A 21,613-nucleotide genomic window follows, 5' to 3' on the forward strand; every position below is an offset into this window, starting at 1 on the left:
TCCATATTATCACTTTTTGAAGCTTGATACATCTGATCCTTAGGATCACACACTTTCCAAAAGAGAGCAAACAGTAGTGTAACTGTCTCCTGTGAGGAGGCAGTCATTTTGGGAGGGACATTTTATTAATGGGAAAAGGCACGATAGGACAGCAGACAAGTATCTGCAGGTCCAGACAGGGGTGTAAGCAATACCCCCCACAGACCATCCAGCACCTACATGCCACTGCAGGAGTTTGAGGGTTCTTGCTATGCCACTGATAGGAAATAAATGCAAGAAAAAGGGAACTTAAATACCTTCCAGTGCTGTACTGCAGCAAAACTAACCATTTCGCCACCATATTACCTTTTATACACCTTTGATGTGTATAAACAAACCACAAAACATTTCCCACTAAAACAGGATTCTGTTACCTGGAAGCTGCACACAGTAGATGTAAAGGAAATTTTTGAAAACAGAAAATTACGGCTTTTGAAACTCGTTCTTTGGGTTTATTTCACGTCAATGCTTTTAGCAATTACATACTCAAAATAACCCCCAAATCCTAAATAACTGAAGATTGTTCGAATATTGTTTGTGCGAATATTGTGGTTTCCTTTAAAAATGTTCACAAATAAATACTTTTTTTTGCCAACTGTAACTATTTGCTAATTGGAAACATCCAAACTGCAAACCGAATTATTCAGTGTTTAGTATGTTTGTATGTGTAAGTATGAATAATAGTGTGTGTGTGGTGTATCAGTAACAAAATAGAACTCTCTAGAAAAACTTCAGTATGGTGCGTCAACAAAAATAGTACACTACATTAACAGTAAGTTCACTTGAGGAGAGCTCGGTACAGTGACAAAGAATGACTTGTTGTTCGTTCTTGCTCCATACAGAATATTAAATCCCTTAGATTAACCCGAGTTATTCTTGGAACAAAAACTGACTTTGGTATACTGAAAACAGAAGATCCAGATGCACGGAACTCCTGGAAAACAAAATGTAAACATGCGTTGATAACGTAAATGTAAAAATCTTTAGCTATAATAGCAAAGTAAAGTCTTGAAACACTAAACACAGTATATTTTTACTGAACACATATAAAATACCCAAACTTATTCGTTCCAACAAGGCACCGCCAGATGGGGTTATATAGCAATATGTACTGTATATATCAGATCAGTAATACTCCTTTCACACTGCAGCTCTTAAACGGTAAATTGCTGGGGGGTTTTTTGCCTTTTAAAATGGGTAGAGCTGCAGTGTGAAAGCTCCAGGGTGCTTTAACCGTTTAACAAATACCGAAATTTGTAAAACGGTTAAAAAGCAGTGTCCTACCCGTTTTTGTTCGTGAGAAAGGGTCTATTATTTCTATGGCTTGAAACATGTTCCTTGGGGGTTAAAGGGGTTGAATGTGTGAATGGTATTACATGCTATTTAAAACGTTTTGCACCTGCAATGTAAAAGGGGTTTAGTGGCTCAGACCTGTTTTAAATACCGTTTTGAAATACCAGGTCTTAAACATTTAGGCAGTGTGAAAGCAGCATTAGATACAATAGTCATACCTAAAAAAAACATATGGCTGGCTGTTATGTTCTTAGGATTCAGGACATGTAACCTACAAAGTGTACAAACAGATGATAGACTTCATGTTACGCACAGACTTCTGCTAGTAGTAGGTCCCTTTTGCAATAATTCTTTCCAGCTAATCTTATGTGTATTTTACAGGGTTGAGAGCTGGTAACCAGAGAAAACTAACTGCATATTCCTGGTGCCATTCCAGAGAGATCCCTAGTACCCATTATCAGACACCTGTCTATAAGGGAATAATTGTATAGCTACTGTATTTGTCTGACTGAGCAATGTTACCATAATAGACATACTAAAATGTTAACTTAGAACATAGTTGCCTAACGCTTGTGGCAATCTGTTCATGGTGATGTTCACTTGCCAGGGAAGCCACCTGCTTTGGTATAATGCTGCTGTGCCGCATCAATAACAAAGTCTACAAGGTTGGTTCTTTCAAAGATTCTTGTAGTAATTTGTACGCACTTACTACAGAAATTAGTTTCATACCATGGATATACCACCAACTAATTGCTAATAAAAACTTTTGTCACAATTAGCAACAATCTTAGTAGGACAGCAACCCAATACAGAGTCATGTAATTATACTGGTCGATAAAGTGTGACCTTACTGATTTATAGCATGATGCACACGCCACTGATGCAGCATTGAATACAAAGTTTAAGTCTAGTATCAGAAATACTCTACATAGAAGCCACTGAATTCAAGTAGATATTTTATATTAAAATAGCCGTAAGTGTGAAAAACGGAATGGTCATAAACCAGCGTTTGTTAATCTTACCATAGGCCTAAATGTGTTACAAGGTGCCAAATTGTCCTCATGACTTCCAGTACATGTTGGAGGAGTTAGGGAACTTGGGGAAAGATGGATTACTTGTAGTTATACAGGAGTAGTAGTATCAGCACTGATACGCATGATGTGCATGTCACTACCATTTATAGAAAAGTATGATCTTCTCTCTGATTCTGGCTGAAATGGAAGCTAAGAGAGTTTTTTTTATATTGAAATACAGTTCCAAATCCAGAGCCTCCTCAGTCTCCCAGGCAAGTTCATGTGTTTCTTTTTAGGGTTAGTTTTGAGATAGTGTTAGCTGATAAAAAGATATTAGACTTTTGAATGACATTTCCACCATTAGATCAACTCCAACGGTGAAATGATGGTAATTTCAAGTATCTAAAGGATGAATGGTAGAATGCCTAATTTGCAAAAATTGGAAGAAAAGGCTATGGGGAGTGAATTTCAGGAGAAGATGCTGACAAAGTAAAAAAAAACAAGCATAATGGGGCAATCTATATGGGTCAGGTTAAACACAACTAAGCTTGGATTATTCAAAGAAATCAAATGGAAGAACCTCAGCTGATAATGGAACAAAATTACCACAATGATAATGAAATATTCACAGTAGGGATCAAATTGAGATCTAAAGAAGATAGACTGGAGAATACAGGTTTAGCAAATGTGCTTCTGCAGTAGTTGTGAATGCAAGTCGGTCAGATTTGTTGCTTAGTATTTGGCGAGTAACACCGCAGTCTCCATCAAGGTGTTTGTACAAGATTTGCATCTTCAACCTGGATTTCTAAACAGCCCAGATGAATTTAGCGATAAAGCTTCTGGCTATTAAGAATATCAGATGGGACATGAACTGGGAGGGATTGCCAGAGATGGGACATGAACTGGGAGGGATTGCCAGAGATGGGACATGAACTGGGAGGGATTGCCAGAGATGGGACATGAACTGGGAGGGATTGCCAGAGATGGGACATGAACTGGGAGGGATTGCCAGAGATGGGACATGAACTGGGTGGGATTGCCAGAGATAAAACATGAACTGGGAGGGATTGCCAGAGATAAAACATGAACTGGGAGGGATTGCCAGAGATGGAACATGAATTGGGAGGGATTGCCAGAGGTATATACATTTAGCAACCATGGACATAACTACCACCACTACTTGCCCAAACCATGAAGTAGTAGGTTTGTTCCAGTTTGTGAGGTCTTACTTGATGCCCTAACAGTCAGTAAGATTTGGCCAGTATACTTTTTCATAGTACTTTGTAGTAAAGACCCCAAGGTTATCTGTATACAGGCTGCAAAGGGTTCCATCAGTATTGCAGCTAGCACGGGAGAGAAATGACCTGTGGAAGCCAAATTCTTTGTGTATGATCAAGGACAGATTCAAATACATGATGATGACAATAGTCACAGGTAATAGAAACCATGTCTGACTAGCTGACCCAATGCTACAAGGCCTGCAGAAATGATGTTGCCAACTGCTGTTCCCATTTAAGAACAAGGTGCTCCTGCCCCTGAAAAAGGAACTGTGTTGGTTCACGTATCCAGAGGAGACCCATATACTATTAAATGGTACTGGTGACTATACCTATATTGCCTCATTCTAAAGAGACATTTAAAATCTAAGCCATACAAGCCTCACTAGAGACATTACAATACTGTTGTGAATATGACTTTTAAAATAAAATATGCAAATCTAGTATTCTAAAAAGTGTTACAGAATTATTAAAGTTGGAGTACAGCTGCGCTTTCTACGTGCCAATTTTTAATTGTCATAATTTTTTTCTGTTTGTATGCAATAAGAGGTACACAATTTCTCTGGTTGGAGAGCTGCAACCATACTCCGAAAAAGGGGATTTTTGTAAGAACTTACCGTTTGAATCCCTTTCTCTGAATCCATCCTGGTGAGACAGCTCAACCATGGGATGTAGGAGGGTCCAAAGGAGCCAGGCACCTATGCTAAAGCATTTATAGAGGCAGGCTTCTCCCTTCTGCATCCCAGCATTCCTCAGTTCAACTTTCAGAGCACATTAGTATACATTAACTCAGTACAATGCCTGAACATATTAATATGCACAATAACATAAACCATTTTAACATGACAACACATGAAATGGCAACCTACTGAGAGTAAGCGAAAGATCGCTGTGTCACCAGGATGGATTCAGAGAAAGGGATTCGAACGGTAAGTTCTTACAAAAATCCCCTTTTCTCTTTCATCCATCCTGGTGACACCGCTCAACCATGGGAGGTTCAAGAGCTGGTCCTTTGGGAGGGTACCCTCAGGCCCGCAGTTCTCATCACTGCTCGCTTAAATGAAGCGTCCTCCGATGCAAACTCATGGAACCTGTAGAAGATGGTGAAAGTGTGAACAGAGGACCAAGTGGCAGTCCTGCATACTTGCTCTGCCGTAGCCCCTTGGCACACAGCCCAAGAGGCAGCAACCGACCTGGTGGTATGAGCATTAATTCTGGAGGGCACTGATCTGCCTACTTTAATGTAGGTAAAAGCAATAACCGACCATAACCATTTAGTAATGGTCTGCTTGAAGCTGGCCACCCTCTTTTATGTACATCATACAAAACCAATAACAAGTCATTTTTACGAAACGCCTTCAACTCTGTCCACCTAAATGCGCAAGGCGCGAGCAACATCCAATTTCTTTAGTTTGTCCCTATTCCTGACCTCCTCTGGAGAAACCTTTGGAGAACCTTTACTTGTTTCATGGTCTTTGGGTTCCCTCGACCAACTAGCAAGGATGTTCCATTGGAACGGCCTTGAATGAAATCTCGCGTACTGAAGGGTCTCGAAGGTCGCCACCACCTTGCGCAGCAGATTCAAGCAATGCCATACTGACGGACCGGACGACTGCAGAATGGTCAAAACTAACTGACAAATGTCTCTGGCCTTTGGTTCTGGAAGAAATACAGGATGATGTGTATCCAGAATGACTCCCAAAAACTGAAGCCTCTGAGTGGGACACAGATGGGATTTCAGTAAATTTAAAATGCACCCATGGCTCTGCAGAAACTGAATTGCCGCTGACAGATTCTCCTGCAGCTTCTCTGCTGACTCTGCTTTGAACAAAAGGTTGTCCAAATATGGGATTATTATTATTATTATTATTATTAACAGGTTCAGGGTTGATTACAATTCCCCTGAGTCTGAGTGCTGCTGCCATGACTGCCATTATCTTTGTGAACACCCTTGGAGCTGACGCCAGCCCAAAGGGAAGAGCCCAAAATTGCAAATCGCCTATCGCGAAACGCAGCAAAGACTGATGTTCTTTGCATATACAGAAGGCTGGGAATTCTCCCGGCTCCAAGCTTAGGAGAACTATTCTCAAAGATTCCATTCTGAAGTGATCCACCCACAAGTGGAGGTTCAGAGACTTCAGGTTCAGAATCGGTCTGAATGAGTTGTTCGGTTTGGGCACCAAGAAAAGAATGGCGTAAAACCCCTTCTTTTCCTCACCGGTACCGGAATCACCACACACTTCTCAAGGAGAGGACCCCCCACAAAAAAAGGGCCTTTCTTAAGCGTGCCTCCCTGGGTAAAGGTGTAGGAAGAAACCTCTTTTGAGGAAAGCCCCTCAGGTTGATCTGGTATCCTTGGGAAACCACATTGAGAACCCCTGGATCCTGGGTGGAGAGCGCCCAAGCGTCCCAGTATAAGCAAGAGGCGACCCCCCACTCTGATTCCAGACCGGGGAGCCTCCGGCCCGGCATGCGGAGGGCTTCTCCTCATCCTTGGAAGCCTGTTTTTTTGCAAAGGCACCAAAACGGACTTCCCAGCAACAAATCTTCCTCTACCAGACTGCCCTCTGGATGAAGCACCCCCTCTAAGGGAGGGACTAAAGGACGAGTGAAAAGCAGCAAACCTGGAAGCTGGTTTGGCTGCTACTGTGGGAAGAAAGGTACTCTTTCCCCCTGTGGCCTGCTTAATGAGGGATTCAGTAGCGCACGCAGGGGGGGGGGGGTTTCTGAGTACCCAGAAACCCCCCCAAGAATCTGAGGTCCCTGGTCTGAAGGCTGAGGGTCCCCTCTTTCCATAGGTACAAGAATTTTGAAAATCGGCACTGGGGAGCCGGAGATATCTGACTTCAAAGCAGTGGTCCCCATCCAAGCCTGTTAATTGCCCTCCCCAGTCAGATATTTCAGTTTCTGTCTGACAAAGTTTTTCAGAGGGTACATTCCAAAAGCTGGGACTCTCCCCCTTTGATGGACACTAGCAGCTTGTCTCTACTGTTCCCAGAACCAGAGATATCAGCCTTCCAGCAGCTGATTACTGCTCCAGCTCCACACATCTGGTATGTAGTTTTATATGCTCATTGGCAAATTGCTCTGCCTCCTGAACTCTGATCCCCTAGTCCCCAATATCATTTGGTAGGTGTGATTCTCTAGTTTTTAATTCCATTAGTTATGTATCAGGACCCCTTCATTCAGCCCAATGCTCCCACCTCATCTCCCACCATCTGTGCAGTAAAGGGGTAATTTGTGGAAATTACTGATCCAAGCCCTACATGCTGAGCGGTTGATAGCACCCCCTCACCCCTACCGCTGGAGGATAGGTAGGGCCCCAATACATTGCTATGCCCAGGGGTCTACTCTGCTGTTATGTATATATATGTATATATATATATATTTATTTATTTATTATTATTTATATACATTTGGTCTATCTATAATACTTTAACTGACCCGGCATATACTGGGTCACCTAAGTGTCCATCTACGTGCTTTGCTCCGCCCCTCTGGAAACCCCCTTCTGAAAATCCTGCGTTTGCATCCCATGCCTTAAGCCACAAGGCCCTCCTGGCCGTCACGGAAATGGCCGACACCTTAGAGGCCGTCTTGACTCCCTCTTCTCCAGCCTCACAGGTGCATTCAGCCACCGCCTTTAACTTTTCTGCCAAGGCAAAAGCTTCTGAATCCAGCTGCAGTAATGCACACAGGTTATTTGCCCACGCCATCATGGCCTTGGGAGACCCAGGCAGAAGCAATAATAGGTCTCAGAGTAAGCCCAACACCTTCAAAAACTGCTTTAAAACAACTCTCTAACTTTTTATCCACAGGGTCCTTGAATGCAGCACTCCCTTGTACTGGCAAAGCAGTTGCTTTAGACAGCCTAGCCACCGGGGCATCTACCAGTGGGACTTTTTAAGGAGTCTTATCAAGGGTTTTCCATGCCCCTCCCAGCAATTCTTGCATGCTTTCATCTGAAGGAAAAGTGACTGTGTCTGCGCTGTCTCTTGAACACTCCCTGTTGGGGAGCCTTATCCTCCTCAGATAAATTTAATGCCTGCTTAACAGCCAAAATTAAATCATCAACACCAGGGATAGAGGATTTAGTCTCTTCCCTCTGTTCCCATGACATGTCTTCCACACACTGTCCGTCCTCCTCAGAGTCTATATTAAGAATAGGTGGAGTGGATAAAGGGTGTCTGGGAGAAACCTCAGACTCCTTAGTAAACTGTTCCATAAAAGCATTAATCTTGTGCACACTTTGAGCAGTGTCCTGCATTGCCTGCATAAATGCAGGGTCCCGGAGAGGGAGGAATACAGCCAACCAAAGGTTGTGAGGATGACAATGGCCTGGGAGATCTAACCAATTCATCCCTCTGTCTGTTTAAAGCCTGTACTAAGGCAGACACAGACCTTCCCAGAGCAGCTGCCCATGCAGGCTCAGGTTGCTCAACTCTCTGGGCTTGAGCCACACTGGGGACAGATTCACATGTAGGGCATATATCCCCATGGTCCATCTGTTCAGGAGTTAATTTAAGCCCGCAAAACTTGCAGTTAATTAACATGGCAGACGTTCCTTCCCCAAGCACAGCAGCAATATACCTTTCTGTCATGATTTAACACAGTGCACTAAGTCAGGCATCTGTACAAAGGTAATCTATATCAGTGTACTTACTGTCTGCCGCTGTGTCTGACCCTATGTGGTCACTGTGGAAAGTGCTGCCTCAGAAGAAACCGTCACTGTCTGCAGGAATAAGTCTCCTTCCAGCTCCGCACAGTGTCGGTAGAAAGGGTGCCAGGGCAGAGTGAAGGAAGAGACCAAGTCCCTGCTACAGTGGGATGGGAGGCTCTTTTGGTGCCTTTTCCCCCTGTAAGCCACTCCTACTGAGTGTTTCCTCTGGTTTCCAGTTTCTCCCCTCCAATGGGGACCACTTTGAATAGCCCAGCTGCGCTGAGCTCCTGTAACAGGCAGCAATCTCCTGAGAGTTCAGCCTGTAAACCCATTCAAGATTGCAGCCGCCATCACGGGGTGTCCATCGCCCATGATCCCCCTATGCAGGGAGTCAGCTCCGTAGTCCCCTAGGGCCCAGGAAACCTCACTCTGATGAGGTTAAAGCGCTGTGTTGAGAGACCAGTGTCTCTCAGCACACAGGGAAATGACAGGACGCGCTTCTGTCAGCCTCTGCTGCGCTGTCAGTGTGAGGAAACTTCCCATGGAAGCCTCACACTGTAACCTGTACTAACGAAGATGAAATATTAATTAAAAAAACACCCTAGCTACTCTATCGCATGGCTGCTTTAACAGCCCTTCACAGCATAGTACCCACTCCAGTGGGCACCTAAAACAAACTGAGGAATGCTGGGATGCAGAAGGGAGGAGCCTGCCTCTCTAAAAGCTTTAACATAGGTGCCTGGCTCCTTTGGACCCTCCTACATCCCATGGTTGAGCTGTGTCACCAGGATGGATGAAAAAGACAATAACATTTGTTATATAAATATTGCCACCAGTGATTAAACCGGTGCTACTGTGTGACTGTCACAATTTTTGTTTCTTAGTTTTTAAAAAGCAAATGGTTATTACTTTGCCCCTTAGTCTGGGTAAGGACCTCTGCAGATCACAGCATAAGCTGGCACCATTTGGTACCTATGGCTCAACACACTGTACAAATGCAAAAACTCCATTTATATGTTACTTATAGTGTTATCCACTGATTTCTGTGATAGTAGTTGGCATAGGTGAAAGATGTATAATTGATTTGGTGTTTGATAAAAAAAAAAGTTTTGAAACAATAAGCAAATAGCGAGATCTCTAACTATGTTTTGTTTCACCGGAGAAAAGCAAAACTTTTACACTAAACGACACTGGGGTCTATACATGAAGCAATGAGAAGAGTGTAGAAGTGTGCCAGTGGAGAAGTTACCCATGGCATCCAATCATTTTTGAAGTAACATTTATGAAATGCATTCTATAAAATTATACATAGCTGATTGGTTGCCAGGGGCAACTTCTCCAATCATCACTGCTTCATGAATGGTCCTATATGTAGGTTCCAGCAAGAATACATTTTCATTACTATGTCTAACTTTGTGAAGTTCCCATTTTTGTTAGAACTAATTTGGACTTATTTTTCTAGTACCTGTATATAATAAGTTTTATATTACGGAGGGGGTAATATTTCAGATGCGTTTATAACCTAACCTTACTGGACATCAGTGTTTACCCTTGTAGTACATCCTCAAAGAATGCTGTAAGCTGCAGTAGCGGTTTATGCATACTCACCTCTTCAGGCAACCTTATCCAATTCAGTCTTTATAAACTTACCTATCCAATTACATTGCCACTCTACAACCCTCATATATCCTTGCAGTTTCTCTTTCTTCACTTTCCCCATCCACTTGACACCAGGCCAACATTGCTGTGTGGCCACATCATACAGCTTGCCAAGAACCTTTGAAATCTGGTGCACCATTATGCAATAGATAAGTACCTAGCCTGGTGTATCAATGCCAGTTTCCTTAGAGATTGTATGCTTGCTATTTAACCAAAATCTAATTCAATATCAAATATCAAGCTAACTAAAAAAAAAAAAAAAAAGTTGCATACATTTTTCATACTTGCTTTCCCATTTACTATTATTTAGGTTGAACCAGATAATGAATACTGGATTACTTTTATCCAGTGGCGGATCCACCAAGGGGCGACTTCCCCGGTGCCCACTCCAGGTGGGTGGTGGGTAAGTATTAGGCTGCGGGGTCCGGGAAGCATGGGGCAGGCAGGGGGTCCCTGCAGCAGCTGGACAGTCAGCGGTGGGATCCTGGGAACTAGTTCCCATAAACCGCAGGGACTCTGCCACTGCCTATCAGCCACTGTGTGGGAAGCATTGCAGCAGTGCTGGGGGATAGATGCCACATTCTCCCACTCACCTGCCAGCCCCGCATCTCTCCGCTGCCCTGCTCTCGTCACACTGTTTCTGGGGGGACCTACCCTGCTCTCCCCGCCTGATCACCCCGTGTCCCAGGCGCCATGCCAATGCAGCAGTGCCGATGGGCAGCGATAATAACTACTCCGATGAGTGCTGCGGGGGGAGGTGAGAGGAGGGGCCCCCCACAGACCTTAATCCGGCCCTGCTTTTATACTTGGTATATATGCAGCCCAATCACTTACCTGACAGTTAAAGGACACATGATGAAAGTGTCCTATTGCTCACAGTAAAGAATAAACACTAATGGATATCACATCAATACTAGCTAGCACATACATGGAAAGTGACCGACAGGCACAAGCGGGAGATAACATATTGCATTTATGTACTGTATTTACATATAATTTAAGATTTCAATATTTAAATTGTCCTTGCTTTAAAGAGCAATTAAACCTCAACAGAAGCATGCCTTTGTACATGTTATATCGCCAAATACTGCAAAAAATGTATACAAAGGTGGAGCTTCTCTATTTTCCATTTTTTGGGAAGGGGGGGGGTTTGATAGATCTAGGCGAATAGATTGCAAATGTCTTTGTGGCACACACACTCCGCAAACAATGTATTCATTCCTTTATTTTACTCGTGTAATATATATATGTAATTGAAATTAGATCACAAAAAAATAACTTTCCATTTCTAAATGAATGTATTATTCAGCCATGAAATACTGTATTTGATGTTTAACAGAACTGCTATAGCAAATCAGGTTGAGATAAAATACTGTCTAATAAATCCAAATTTAATATAAAATAAATGTGATTTTTTTAGGGAGGGGGCTTTTTGTGATGTAAATGTGACTACCAACTACAGGTCACAAAATAAGAAAGCTTTGCTGTCTCCTTAGACACAATGCCACAAGGTCGGATCTTTTATATGACAACCTTGTGTGATCCAAAGGAAATTATAGTAATGTAGCACAGCTGCCAGCGCAGGGTTGAAAATGAGGTCAAATCCGCAGGAAGCAGAAGAAAGCCCGAGGCAACATTATAAATGAAACAACCCCCAAGGGAGTTGCAGCAAGCAAGGAGTGATGTCCTTCAAACTTTGGAATTATAGAAAGGTGAAAGTATAATCAAATACTTCTGCTTGACATTTCAACAAGCAGACAATATTTTACCCAATCCAACACTTTGCTGAAAAAGTACTATATATATTATAGATCTGTGTATCTCAAGAGAACGAGGAGTGTGCAAAGAACTGTTAAATATGTTCACTTTTGATCATCTGTTAATAGAATGATTTTAGATGGCATTTTAGGCAGCAAACATTTGCGCCACAGTGGGACAAACTATCCAGAAAAAAATGAATTAACATGATATTCATTAACAACTATTCCCTGGGCTAAATGTAATCGCCTCTGAGTTCCGGAGGTGCTTGACTTTTGTGCGAGGCTGTCCGTTTTTTGTTTATGTTGAAACACCAACCATTTACAAGGCAAAACCAGGTTGGTTGTGGGTCGTAAATGATTGCTGCTTTAAAAAAAACGGGCAGACTCGCACAAAAGACCGGCAGCTCCAGAACTCAGAGGCTAATATATGTAGCTCCCAGTGGTTTCTACCATTTATGTTCTTCAACTTTGGTAATATATGTAGCCCCCAGTGGTTTCTACCAGCTACAGTCTTCAACTTTGGTAATATATGTAGCCCCCAGTGGTTTCTACCAGCTATGTTCTTAAACTTTGGTAATATATGTAGCCCCCAGTGGTTTCTACCAGCTATGTTCTTCAACTTTGGTAATATATGTAGCCCCCAGTGGTTTCTACCAGCTACAGTCTTCAACTTTGGTAATATATGTAGCCCCCAGTGGTTTCTACCAGCTATGTTCTTCAACTTTGGTAATAGATGTAGCCCCCAGTGGTTTCTACCAGCTATGTTCTTCAACTTTGGTAATATATGTAGCCCCAAGTGGTTTCTACCAGCTACGGTCTTCAACTTTGTTAATATATGTAGCCCCCAGTGGTTTCTACCAGCTAGTTTTCAACTTTGTGCATTCTTCTTTAAATGCTAAGTTACTTTAGTTACCATGAAAACAAATCCTAATGATATTATACGGGATGTCAGCAACATTTTTGTTGGCAGTACTTGTTTTTAGCCTCTAGCTTTTATCTACAGAAATCACATTCCAACATCATTGATAACACAAGGACAAGTAATATCTGAAGGCCACACAATTATTCTGCCTCATTAAAAGTTTTGCAATTTAATATGCCAAATATAAACTGACACCTCACCTAAATATACTCCCCTTCACAGAGCCGGCCCTAGCCTAAATGACGCCATAGGCAAGATTTTGGCAGATGCCCCCTAGCACCGCCACTATTTCTGCTTCTGACCCTGCTCCCCTTTCCCAGCACCATCAACCCTCATCATAGCAGTCATCATTTTGGTGCTCCTACCCGCAATATTTTAAATAGAAACAGTGCACACATTCGGTGCGCAGCCCAAACAGGGGTGTGTTCTTGCCGGGAAGGGGCATGGCCACACAATTTTACCCCCAATTCAAATTATGCCACAGTAGTGCAACTTTATTCACATTATATCATGCGATGGTGTCCCTTATTCACGTTACATCACACAGTAGTACCACTTTAGCTTATGTACAGTACTCCCCACATTATTCACATTATACCCTTAGAAAAAAATCCTGAGACAATATTGTATTTTAAGCACCTCCATGGCCACACTGCAACCCAGCACAAAGCAGTGTGTGCTGGGCAGAGGAGAAGAGCTGTAGCTGCTGCTGTCACTTAAGGGGAGGGGGCCAAGGCCCCCCACTGGGCCCTCCCATCAGACTTTGGCCTGGGTAATTTGTACCCCCTACCCCATTCTCTCGGCACCCCTGATAATACCACACAGTAATGCCCCTTACACATGACACACATTATTAATGTCCTTATAACCATAATGCCCCTTACACATTAGGCCAACCTTTATTAATGCCCTTCATACACATAATGACACACATAATGCCCCTTACACATATGTTGCACATTATTAATGCCCTTATACACATGACACACATAATGCCCATTACACATATGTTGCACATTATTAATGCCCTTATACATGACACACATAATGCCCCTTACACATATGCCGAACACTATTGCACAACCAAGCCACCCACAGACAGCACTCGCACAGGCGCTAACACTGTGACCTCTGCCTCTGCTTGGATACAGATGTTTCCTCATACATCTTGCCTGAATAGGCTATGCAGCTCCTGGCCAGTTCTGCTAACGTTGGGTGCCTTTTTTTGCTGAAAATTCGTCTTATTTGCATTGTTATGACCAGCACACACAAGGAGCTTCCGATTATTAAAATGATATGCAGCATGCCTATATTTTGTGTGCGACTGTACCTGCATACGGAATGATATGTTACAGTGATTTCCATGAATACACTATTTCATATGCAGATACAGCCTCACTCACACACAGAATATAGGCATGCTGCATATCATTTTAATCAACAGAAGCTGCTGATGCCCCTAGGCATTCCAAATGCCCTAGGCAATTGCCTAGTTTGCCTATGCCTAAGGCCGGCCCTGCCCCTTCATGCACCAAAATGGAATACTATTTAGGAAAAGTCAATATTAACTATATCTGCGTGGGCCCCCATAGCAAACCCTTTTGACGACTCCTCAAAGGTGACCGGCTATGGCAGCTGCTGCAGTCAGAGCGGCAGTCTCATCAGGAAGGACACTTGCAGCAGGGAGCTGATGCTAAAAGGAGCAGTCCATGGTTGTCACTTACTCCCAGAAGCCCAGGCATGGTTTTGTATGATTGGGAACAGGGGAAAAGGCTAACCTGAGGAGGACTAGCCAGGTCACGTAGCAGCCGCTCCCCTGCAGTTAATAACTATTAAGCTTTGAAAATTTGATGACAAAACCAGGTGTTTCTAAAGCAGAAAACTTCCTGCCATAACCCATGAATAGTGCAAGCCCCACGACAAAGTCAAGTTTGACAAACATCTAAAGTGTTGCCTTGGGTGTGGGATAAGTAGCACGTGATTTTTGAAAACTATATGATTCAAACACCCATAAGCATATATACCTCCAGTACGTTCTGAAGGCTTGGAGAATCCAAAGGTCTTTTTCTTCTAGGGCCAATAGCAGCCAATGCTGTAAGATTCGCTTGTCGATACTGGATTTGCTCCAGTTCCAGCTGCTGCATCTGTAAAACATGAAACACACATATATACATATACTGTATATGCAGTATGACAGCCAGTTACTTTGTTGGAATTATACTGTAGGGTACAATATGCAGATAATTTTTTTGGAGTTGTCCATGTGTTAAACCCAATGGCATTGAATGGAAAGCATAAGAAACATACATATTTAAATACATTTTCGATCAAGATTGAAATGGAAGAATAGAATCCAGCATGTGTCTGCTTCCACCTGATCTCAATCAGTGCACATAAGTATAACACGCCCCTATAGCAAACAAAACCCATCCATCCCGCTTACTCAGTTGTTGGCTGTTTTTCTGTAGGTCTCTCAAATGAAATGAGTCTTTATGGATGCTGGGCATTAGGTGGCAGATTTGAAATCATAAAGCAACAGATCAGACACACCTATGTTATTATTGATCTGACCTTAAGGTGGCAGTGCGAAAAACAGGGCGCATATATATATATATATATATATATATATATATATATAAAACAAGGACATACAAGGTAGCTGCATTTATATTGTTCTTTTACTTGTGTCTCCAAATCTGCAGAAAAAGTGTCTCCTACAACAACCTGACTTTGTTAATATATACAATGCACCCACATATTAACACATATAGGGGGTTCTGAAGATCACATTTTATTCTGCCACCATTCACATATCATGTTAATGTGATGTGTCATGCCTACCATGTGGATATTGCTTCACCAATGCAATATACTAACTTGTGAAACGCATGAATATGATGATCCTAGAGTCCTATTTGCTACTAAAACTTCCATGTTTTCAACAGCATTGGTTGTGTGAATGACCTCCTCTGCTACTTATATGCATATGGGACATTCACTGTGCAGAAACAGAGAACTTAGGGGAAGATTTATTAAGCTGAAGTAATAAACTGGGCGGTGATAATGCACCAGCCAATAACCTCCTAACTATTATGTGACATGCTGGTTGTGAAAATGACAGTTAGGAGCCATAAGGCTGCTGCATTATCAGCTTCCACTTTAACATTTCACCAGGCTTAATAAATCTACACCTCTATTTGCATGAAGGAAACTCACCGTAGTAGCAGAGACCAGGGGTTTATTTTCTGGGCCCCACATTGGGGCACGCAGCACGCCATAGTAAGAAACCCAATTTACATTACCACATCTAATGAAACGCAACTTTCTAATTTTTGCGTCACCTTAACTTTAAACAGAAGAAAGAACGTAATATCTAACAGAATAGTTGCAAAACACAACCCAGATAATTGCAATTTTCATATATTCAAACGCATTTTAAACCATAAAATAGCTTTTTAATTGCTCAACAGTTAATTTAGGGGCAAACCGTAAATTTTCACCTTAACTCTTTGTGGTCGAAAGGGTCTCTCTCTGCTACTGGTACAATAGCATCTTTTTTCGCCAGAACCTTTATATTTCGCACACACACAAATCAGTCCTAGTGCCTCTACAACATTACACAAACTATAGAGTTACAACAATAACCAACAATATGGTCATTTTAGCTGTACTTACTTTGAGCAGAAAAACATAGAAGCATTTCTGTTCTAGCCAGGGAAAATCTCTCGCTGGGATATCTGCTTGTTTTGCTTCAGATTATACATTAAAAGCAATAATAAAGCTCTTAAAAACATTCATAAACAACCTGCCGCTGACACCTTGAAGCAACATGTAGCTCTGTTTAGCAACAACAAATTTCATAGTTCAGGAGGCGCAGTTAGGAGAGAAGGGGGGAGAGGAGAAAGGTTGTATCTGAGTCATTTAGAACAAAGATCCTTAAAAATTGCATGAAATCAGCCTTGTAACTATAGAAACCAATTTCTTCAGCTCCATATCACATGTCTCACACCTCAATTGTCTTTATTATCGTCTGCTGTCAGATCCTTAATCAGAAACGTGAACAGGCTTGATGATTTATTCAGGGGAATAAAACGACAGGTCAAGTAAAAAAAAAAAAATATATATATATATATATATATATTTTTTTTTTTTTTCTTCTACACATATATCATGCACACCTCTCCACTACTTTCATTTCACTCTGTTCCCAGTACCTCAGGGCCAATTGCAGAAAGCTCCAATATTAAGGCTCAATTAAAATAAGCTCTAATTAGTGCAGCTTTTTTTCCTCTCAGGCTAAAAAAGTCAGGAAATGGATATTGGGAAATAAAAATTAGCTACTGACTGAAAGGCTACAGACATAAATGAACGTATTTGTTGATTTGTACAGTTGCTATGCAGAGGCCTCTGGGAGCAAAAGCTTAACCAGCCTAAGCTATAAACTAAAACCCCTGCAGCTAAACATGAACTGAGTAAAAAACAAGGGCTCCATCTCAGAGCTGAAACTGCTGGGCTCAGAAAATTAAAAGCTTGAGGCATTTTCCATTTAAAACGAAATCCCAGTGCCGCCTCCCAGCCAAAGAATTATAAGCAGTATCAGATTTACAAAACGAACAATTACCCTGGAAAAACGTAGCCTATTGTACAGTCCCAGATGTTAGATGTAATAGTGCTTCCCCTTCTTATTTTAATATCAGATTTTATAAATAAAAGTTACAGACCTGGCACACCTAAATAAAATAGTCAATTGTTTTTAGAGAGGAACTGAAATTAATGTAGAAAAAAAAATGTGTTATTGTTCCTACAATGGGGTCTTAACTGGCATGCCGTCCTTGCCTATGGCTGCTTTTGTCCTTCCCTTAGGCTTCTATAAATGGTATGCAACTGCAAACTAAACTCACCTAATTGCCAAAAGAGTTCCATCTTTCTCCAGTCTCCTTTCCCCCAATGCAGGCCTACACTGGCAGAGAGGGGGTGGAATAACATACACACTAGGCCTTTCTGTGAGGTAAATTTACTAGAACATCTTAAAATAAAAAGAGGTAAATGTTGCCCAAATCAGATTTTTGTCTTGCAGTTCTTTATGGCATCCGAGAAAATGATAGACAGACTCTAATTGGTCGCTAGGTCATCATCACCTTTTTTTTCATTTTTAGAAGCTTTAGTAAATGTACCCCTGTGAATCCATTCAGACTTACTTACCTCTTTGGCTTTTTGCTTTAATCTCAGTTGTTCTGGATCTTCCTTATTCGATCGGCTCTGCCAACAGACAATAGAAACAACTAACTCAGTGGACTAAAGGGTTACTCAAAACGAACTACATTCTTAAACACTGAGCCACCATTAAATATTTAATGTATAACAATAGTCTCCTGTGATTAAAAAGCATTGCTCAAAGGGGGGGGGGGGGTTCTTGACACTTCCCTCATGCATTTTCATTTTGCACTTAGGCCAAGTGCTAGGATGCATGTGTGGGAAGGGAGGGGTATTATGGTGCCCGTTATATGTGTGTGTGTGTGTGTGTGTATGTATGTGTGTGTGTATGTATGTATGTGTGTGTGTGGAGGTGCCTGTGTGTGGTGGGGTGGTTGATGGTGTTTGTTGAGATTTTCTGGTTTATAACCATTAAAATCCTGTGTTTGCCACTGGGTGTGCCTATTAAATGAATGTATGTTTCTTTTATGATGACCCAACTGACAGAGCACTAGTGGATGGTTCTGCTCTTGAAGATGCCTTCAAAAAATATGATCCTGGTAATCTGACAACTTTCATGTCCAAAAGGTTTGAAAGAACATTAATTTCCCTTTCAATATTTTTCTTAAGCTAATCATGCCCCTGGTTTTGCTACCCAATAACTTCATTAGCATTTGTCTCTAAGCTGCTTTGCTTCTCTAGACTTCTTGCGTGTTGGGTATTGGCATCATCCAAGGTCATCTTGCTGCACTTGTTTCCTTGGTACCATTTGTACAATACATTCTCCTGCATGTCTCTCACTGTTAAGGAAAATATATACAGGAATGTAATGCATTCCAATAATAAGGTGTACTCTGCATCTGTGTTCTTTACCACCACCTTGATTCCTTTAAATCTTTCTTGGGACAGCAAAATGGACCATTGAGGAGAGCCTATAATACTTAGAAATCTCTTCCTTATAGGTAGGACTAGTTTGCTATTCTCAGAATTGATTGGCCATCTGTGACCTTGGCTGTTTGTTCTTTCATATGATATTGGGACTTCTGTTTGATGAGTGGCATTCAAAAATAACATCTTTCCATCTCATGTAACCTCAATTGCCACCAGGATGTTTATAAAACGTGCCGCAAGCTGTTAATGACCTAAAGGAGGTAACTTTTTGAACTCTTCATAAAAATACTTTGGGCTTATCAAATATGCATACAAAGTCAGCCTTCTCCCTATTGGCTGAAATTCTGGAAACACTGCTGTTGACTGCAAGGAGTATGCCTTTTGCCTATTCAAGTCCTAACTGCTCTTCTCTGTTACTGCGTGCCATATCAATGGTCTGGTTTATCTTGCTTTGATAAAGATAGGCAAGGCAATGAAGCACTGGTGTTCTTTTGCTTCCCTGTGGTAACTGATGCAGCTTGCATCTTTTACAGCCCTGGATGATTTAGAGCAGGCATGTCCAACGTTTGCCCTCCAGATGTTGTGAAACTACACATCCCAGCATGCTTTGCCACAGTTTTGCTATTAGAGAATGCTAAAACTATTGCAAAGCATGCTGGGATGTGTAGTTTCACAACATTTGGAGGGCCAACGTTGGACATGCCTGATTTAGAGTAAAGCTGGCCATACACTAGTGTGATTTTCCCGATTCCGATGGATCGGGCCAAGAAATCGGTTGAAAGTGGCCAAATCGCATGTGGTTAAATTCCGATCTGACCTGATGCCCATAATTAGGAGGGAATTAAAATGTTGGGCGCCCGTACGCACCCGTTGCCAGTATTGAAATGTTTCTGCCAACGGGCACTCACAAATCTTTTCAGCTTCAGGGGTAGTGAGCCAAAAGATGAGATAAGTGATGAGAAAAGAGACTTAATTTGAGGCACAAATGACTCTCATCCCACCCATTAGCTTGGTCATGTTTAGGCGTTTTGCGTTACTAAACCCAACCTTAATGGGCGCAATATGCGTAACAAAAAAATCACCATTTGATTATCAGCCAGTGAACTCCTGTCACTTTAGACAGGAGATTGGGCACGATAAAACATTTTAATTTCCCCCTAGTGGCAAAAGCAATGCAAGGGTAAGGATCATAGTATAGACAAGCATTAGGTCGACCACTGAAGATCGACATGACTGAAGGTCAACATGGGTTATGTTGACAGGGTCATTAAGTCGACACAAGCATTATGTCGACATGGGGAACGGCAACATGGGGTTTTTCACTTTTTTTACCTGGGTGTCGACATGGACACTAAAAATGTGCACCACTGCACTAGTCATGCTTCGGGCATGGTGCCTCACTGAGCTTGGCATAGTGTATGGTAGGGCATAAAATACCAACTGTCGGCACATGTCGGCTCGAAAAAGTGAAAAACCTAATGTCGACCTTTTGACTGTCAACCATCCCCATGTCAACTTAATGCTTGTGTCAGCCTAATGTCCCTGTCGACCTAACCCATGTCGACCTAGTGATCATATCCCGTAATGCAATGTGATTTTGATGGCAAAAACAAACTTGCTATAAATAACTGGCGATTTTTATCTCTAAATTGCAAGTTTCCCAAAAAAAAGTATGGAGGATTAAAATCCATTGATGGGCAGCTGATTTGTTTAAGACACCAGTAGTTTAGCATGGGAATATTAGGTTCGGTATGATTTACCTACAATCAAAATCCTGGCGGTCAAAATACCAACAATTGACTGACTGTCAAAATACCGACATGGTCAAAATACCGACATGGTCAAAATACCGACATGGTCAAAATACCGACATGGTCAAAATACAGACATGGTCAAAATACCAACATTTAACCCCTTCCCGACATTTGACGTACATTTACGTCATGGTCGGGATGTACTTCTAGAGACGCGGTGACAGAGGGACGATGTCTGACAGCAGACATCTTCCCTCATTGCCCAGGGGGGGCAGCGATGCCCCCCGCCATGGGCGATCGCTGCGATTGGCTGTTCAAACGTGAACAGCCAAAAGCAGCGTTTACTGTGTGATGTGTAAAATTTAGACTCTGCTGCCCCCTAGTGTCCAAAAAAAATAAAAGAAAGTTGAAATAATGATGTAATAATAAAGTTTAGATATGGTCTATGTTAGTTATTAACTATTTTGAGTGGTATGATTATTTGTCTCACAAGCAGAAAATTTTACAAATAGCAAAATGTTCAATTTTTTTACGACATTTTGGTATTTTTCACACAAAAAAAAACTGTATCGACCAAAATTTACCACTAATTTAAAGTACAATGTGTCACGAGAAAACAATCTCAAAATCACTGGGATAAGTAAAAGCAAAAAAAAGTTATCCCCACTTAAGTGATACATGTCAGATTTGAAAAAAAGGCCTCTGTCAGGAAGGCAAAAACATGCTGCGTCGGTAAGGGGTTAAAATATAGACAGGTGAAATAGGATACACAAGTTTTTCATATTTTTTGGTCTGTATGTTGACATAGGTTGACATGAACCCCGTATGAGTGTACCTTGTCCCCTGGCTACGCTCGCCTTGCTGCGGGCATGGTGCCTCACTGCACTCGGCACTCTATTATATTCCCCCTCCATGTACACTGCAATGAAAATCATGACTGGGACATAACTATACCAGGATATACTTTATTTAGGAAGGACAGAATGGGAAAAATTGGAGGAGGGGTTGCAATATATGTGAAAAAATATATAAAGACTACCTTAATACAAAGTATTGAAGAAAAAACGGAGGCCCTTTGGGTGACCATAGAAACAGGGGAGAAGGCGATTCTTCGTATAGGGGTGATCTACAGACCACCAGGTCAGGAAGAGG

At 41.8% G+C, this 21,613-nt stretch overlaps 1 protein-coding gene across 2 annotated transcripts in view; it reads right to left on the reverse strand.

The window, feature by feature from the left end:
• Positions 1-476: 476 nt before the first annotated feature.
• TAF4B (TATA-box binding protein associated factor 4b) overlaps positions 477-21,613 on the reverse strand; it is a 354,229-nt gene continuing 333,092 nt past the window's right edge. For both annotated transcript variants that reach the window (XM_083187480.1, XM_083187481.1), the window contains 3 exons: positions 17,826-17,882; positions 14,648-14,767; positions 477-973 (listed from right to left, as the gene is read on the reverse strand). In XM_083187480.1, coding sequence (XP_083043606.1) covers positions 818-973; positions 14,648-14,767; positions 17,826-17,882 — 333 coding nt within the window. In that variant the 3' untranslated portion in view covers positions 477-817. The remainder of the gene's footprint in view (positions 974-14,647; positions 14,768-17,825; positions 17,883-21,613) is intronic.

This window comes from Crinia signifera, chromosome 5, assembly GCF_055691185.1.
Source record: "Crinia signifera chromosome 5, ASM5569118v1, whole genome shotgun sequence".
Taxonomy (NCBI): Eukaryota; Metazoa; Chordata; class Amphibia; order Anura; family Myobatrachidae; genus Crinia; species Crinia signifera.